The 4962-nt window shown below is 42.3% G+C and overlaps 1 protein-coding gene across 1 annotated transcript in view; it reads left to right on the top strand.

Moving 5' to 3' along the window:
- col11a2 (collagen, type XI, alpha 2) overlaps positions 1–4962 on the top strand; it is a 41559-nt gene that overhangs the window by 23812 nt on the left and 12785 nt on the right. The window contains exons 11-25 of the mRNA XM_020587610.1: positions 352–414; positions 584–658; positions 983–1069; positions 1424–1480; positions 1727–1780; positions 2000–2053; positions 2149–2202; positions 2562–2615; positions 2748–2801; positions 2914–2958; positions 3321–3374; positions 4208–4252; positions 4439–4492; positions 4636–4680; positions 4932–4962. The exon at positions 4932–4962 is cut by the window's right edge and continues 18 nt beyond it. Coding sequence (XP_020443266.1) covers positions 352–414; positions 584–658; positions 983–1069; positions 1424–1480; positions 1727–1780; positions 2000–2053; positions 2149–2202; positions 2562–2615; positions 2748–2801; positions 2914–2958; positions 3321–3374; positions 4208–4252; positions 4439–4492; positions 4636–4680; positions 4932–4962 — 826 coding nt within the window. The remainder of the gene's footprint in view (positions 1–351; positions 415–583; positions 659–982; positions 1070–1423; positions 1481–1726; positions 1781–1999; positions 2054–2148; positions 2203–2561; positions 2616–2747; positions 2802–2913; positions 2959–3320; positions 3375–4207; positions 4253–4438; positions 4493–4635; positions 4681–4931) is intronic.

Genomic DNA, 4962 nt, shown 5'->3' with positions numbered 1-4962 from the left:
CTACGAAATGAAGAGAATAGACTGTTGGGAATAAATTAATACAATTTCATGGAACAAATATTAGAATTTAGGTTGTAAATGTAGGTCAGTGCTTCTGATAGTGTTTAAGCCAGCAGAGAAGGCCTTGCTGGCCCTGACGGCCCGCCACTGATTTATGGTAATATGGCCATTTACTTCATGCTAGTATTGGTAGTGCCCGAGCGAGAACACTTTTACTGTGATGTTGAGACAGTCGACATTATTTCTAGTTTGTTATCCTTAGGATAATTCTGGGTAACGCTGACATACAGTAGAAAATGTTCATTGAGTAGGTAATCAGAACACTTAGCCGTATTTCCCCACCCCCATCAGGGTTTTCCTGGCCCCCCTGGCTCTTCTGGACCTCCTGGCTCTGTCGGCGACCCTGGAGAGAGGGTGAGTGCTTCACTTTATTTGAGGTGCATGTTTGTGGAGACATCAGTGCTAAATCTGTGCACCGGAGATTGTGACAGATTGTAGATTCACTTTGAAAAAGAAGCACATTTATTTATTTCCAGTCTTTCATAAACCTGCCAGCTCACTGCTCCCTCTCTCCATCCTGCAGGGCCCTCCTGGTAGGCCTGGTCTGCCTGGAGCTGATGGAGTCCCTGGACCTCCAGGAACCTCACTCATGCTGCCTGTGAGTCACGTTTAGCCTTTATTAGATGTGGGTACTGTCTGAGTGACGCCTGCTCCAACATGGACAAACACTTTGTGGATGGCTTTAAGATGTAACATTGTTCTGTATACAGTAGCTTTGTGTGTTCAGTATGCATATCTGTTCTAATGGATTAATGTTGAGTTTTATTTTAATGGTGAATGTTGACAACACACAGGGATCCACTGTCAACAGGTTGGAGGCTCCTCACTGACCCAAGCCACAGTCTACAAACCTGCCATCATACTGGTTGTTCTTTTGTGCTTTTTAGTGGTAAATTATATTCAGTTTATCCTTTTTTTGCAGTTCCGTTTTGGTCAGAGTGGAGGAGATAAGGGTCCTGTTGTTTCTGCACAGGAAGCTCAGGCAGCAGCCATCTTGTCTCAAGCCAGGGTCAGTCAGCACATCTACTTCACATTTCCACTGTGCAGTTAGTTTGCTTCAAGGAGTCTCGACACTTCACCATCACTTAACACTGTCACCGTCTTTAAAGAACATTGTGTGTGTAGATGTATAATGTCTATGGTTGTATGATATGACATCAACCCACCTGCATTGTTTGCGCTGTTTGTTGATGTTAATACTGCTATTTTGTTATATTACACAGCCTTATGCTGGTTTACTGTTTGCACATTGAGAGCCGATGTACCTGAGTCAAATTCCTTGTGTGTCCGTCACACCTGGCCAATAAAGCTGATTCTGATTCTGATTCAATATGCTGATTTTGAGGTGGTGTTGTGTCCCTAGATGGCTCTGAAAGGACCCCCTGGACCAATGGGATTCACTGGACGTTCTGGTCCAGTGGTATGTTACATCTCATTTAAATACTTAACTGATCATGTCAGGAGTTTTTTCTCAGTCTGACTCTATGCAACACTATGCAAAAATGTTGTTATTACAAGGATTTTAATCTCATAATTTGATCTGATTTTTTTCCCTTTGGAGTCTTATTTTCAAAAAATATCTTTTATTCTTCTTTTCTCTCACTTTATATGACAGCATTATTAAACAGTAGTTTTGGATGATGGTGATGAGGATTGTCTGTTTCAGGGAAGTCCAGGAAGTCCTGGTCTGAAGGGAGAGTCCGGAGACCCCGGTCCTCAGGTACCAACACTTACTGGAACAAACCTGACCTCTGACCTCACTTCAAGTGAAAGTCAAGTCATTTAAACTTTTTGTTAAATAATGTAATGAAAGAGATGCTTTTATAGAACTGCACTGTGTTGTAAGTGAACCTACTCAGCTCAGATACAGTATATGAGATCACAGGGGTTATGGTGTCTATAGCAGGTGTTTATCACAGATATCTACTGAATTTTTCAGGGCCCCAGAGGAATCCAGGGTTTGATGGGACCACCAGGAAAAACAGGAAGAAGAGTGAGTATAAAAAACTATATATAGACCTATAGACCTGGGACTGTGTCTCACATATAGTAGCACTTTAAAACGTGTTCTCCCTTTGCTCGTCACAGGGGCGTGCTGGGGCTGATGGTGCCAGAGGAATGCCAGGAGAGACAGGGGCTAAGGTAACCTCTCTCTGGTGTTATTTTTAATAGACAACATCAAAATTAAATCCAGTAACATTTGATTTTGGCTATTTGTCTTTGGATGACTTTGTCCCATGACTTAAAAGATCTCCAGATATGGAAACTGAATTACTGGTGTGATTTAAGAACCAACAGTAAATATATTGTCTTAAGATTCAACATTAAATCTTAGGTCTTTAGATGTTTGAAGTTCAGTTTCTTTCATTTTGAGTGTGTGAAATGAGGAATGTGCAGCCTAGTAGTCTACACATAATTAATCCAGCTTTTCCTGAAACCGTCGCTATATGTAAATGAAAAGACTCTTAAGCTAATACCTTACATGTCTGTGTTTCCCTCAGGGTGACCGTGGTTTCGATGGTCTTCCTGGTTTGCCTGGTGACAAAGGACACAGGGTGAGTCAAGAGAAAAGCAGTCACAGTGCCACATACTCTTCACACAGTGCAAAGGGACAGTGTGACTGTAATGCGTACTTCATATACAAAGGTAAAGAGTTCTCTGATTCCTCCTCTGGTCCATTTCCTCAGGGTGATCCAGGACCAATGGGACCATCAGGACCTCAAGGAGAGGACGGAGAGAGGGTATGAATATATGAAAGAGAAATCTGAAATTATTCCAGATGCTGTTCCAAACACATGTCACTGTGTCACTCCACTTCTGTTAATGATCAGCATCTTTTATGTGTGTTACTAGGGAGATGATGGAGAAGTTGGACCCAGGGGTCTCCCAGGTGAACCAGTGAGTGTTTCCATGACAACCCAGCTGATATAAATCTCTCTCTGTTGTTTAGTTGTATGTGACTGAGCTCCCCGTTTGTTATAACATCCATATGTAGCATTTGTCAGCTTGTTCTGATGTTAATGTTGTTGCTGAAGCTGTTCTTGACCTTTGACCTCCCATTAATATTGACCTATTGCATGATTTTTCTAGAGTTTGATGTGTGAGGATGTTTAAGTGATCATAATATAGTTAATATGACTGAATCATTTATGACTTTGATTATGTGAAGTTTACTGAATTGTAGATTTGTGTGTGTCTTGGTGTCAGTCTGCGTGTGTGTGTCTTTATTTACAGTCATGTGTGTTTGTGTGTCTCTTCAGGGACCTCGTGGTTTGCTTGGACCCAAAGGTCCTCCTGGAATCCCAGGACCTCCTGTGAGTGAAAACAAACTAGAAACCACATTGATGCTGTCATTCCAGCAGCATTGTTTTACCCCTCCCTGACCACTGAACACCCACAGCACCTCCTGAAACAACACAGAGTGACCTGATAGAGAGACGGGGATGTCCAGTCAACTAAAAATGAATTTTCCTACAGTCACCTCAAAGCAATGCTAAGACATCCAGGATTTAGACAGTCAAGTCAACTATCCATTTGACATCTGTGCATTATATTTATATGCACTTGTTTGGCCTGAGTGGTAGAGCTATGCCCTTTAAAACACAGTTTAACACTGCACTTTAGCACCAGAAAAATATATCTGTGAGTGATACTGACTTTCTTCTTGTCAAGTACTACATTTCCCACAATGCAGCTCGACCACTACCAGTTTGATTGGACAGTCAAGTGTGTTTGGTAGCAGCAGCTAATGTAGCCTTGAGCTGCAGGCATCAAGCAGAGCTGAGGAGCAGATGACAGATATGACGGGCTCTCTTCTTTCTAACTCCCCAGATATTTTAATTTTCAAGCTTGTAATCTTCATCCTTGACCAGCACTGCCACACAGCGGAGTCACAAAAGACTTTGTACAACTTATTGGGTTTCCCTTTAAGCATCTGTTTAAAGTGCCTGCTGCAGACACACACTAGCTTCATCTGCAAAATCTATAACTTGCTGTGAGGGACATTGAGACAGACATTAGCACAGATCATTTCAGGTTCCACTGCAGTCACAAATCACACCTTACTGAGTTAGCTGTTATTTACAACTGTGTCAGTTCAAAATTGTTGAGTGACTGATTTTTCTTTCTCTTTTCTTTCTTTTCTCAGGGTGTCCGGGGAAACGATGGGCCCCACGGTCCCAAAGGAAACTTGGTCAGTATCACTACCATGTTATCACATAATCTTCTGAATCAGCGGATCATTATTATCAGTGTTGTTACAGTAACAAAATGTTTCTTATGAGGAATTATAAGATATGATTAGCTCTTCATCACCTGCCCCTCCCTCTGTCCTGCTGTTTGCTTTACATTTGTCGTCATTTTATCAACTGTCCCTCAGGGTCCCCAAGGAGAGCCAGGACCTCCAGGTCAGCAGGGAACCCCAGGAACTCAGGTGAGACAGAGGACAGGTGGACAGTATCACATACATATTAACCTCATTGTGTGCCGAAGAGCACACAAATGTACAAGGAACCAGTAATGTTGAGAGTGTGTATTCACTGAATGTGTTGTTGTTTGTTTATTTGTTGTTTGCAGGGAATGCCGGGACCTCAGGGACCTATCGGGCCCCCAGGAGAGAAAGTAAGAATCCAAAAATAAAGTTATTCTGTCTTAAAGGTACCACAGGATACAGGAAGGTACATTCACCACCAGGTGAACCTACAGAGAACTGCATGTACGTAGCTCAGGAAGAGGAAGACGAGCTCATCAGATTTCTGATCTGCTTTAGGGATGAAGCATAACTTGTATCTAGATCTTATCCAGATAGGAGGCACCTGAAATTAAATGTTTATTTCCACTCATTTATTTGACAACCTTGTCTTCTCCTTCAGGGTCCCACAGGAAAACCAGGTCTGCCAGGAA

This window comes from Monopterus albus, unplaced genomic scaffold (assembly GCF_001952655.1).
Source record: "Monopterus albus unplaced genomic scaffold, M_albus_1.0 scaffold466.1, whole genome shotgun sequence".
NCBI classification, from domain to species: Eukaryota; Metazoa; Chordata; class Actinopteri; order Synbranchiformes; family Synbranchidae; genus Monopterus; species Monopterus albus.
Note: the sequence above shows the minus strand (reverse complement) of the source record. Positions and strands in the feature narration are given on the sequence as shown.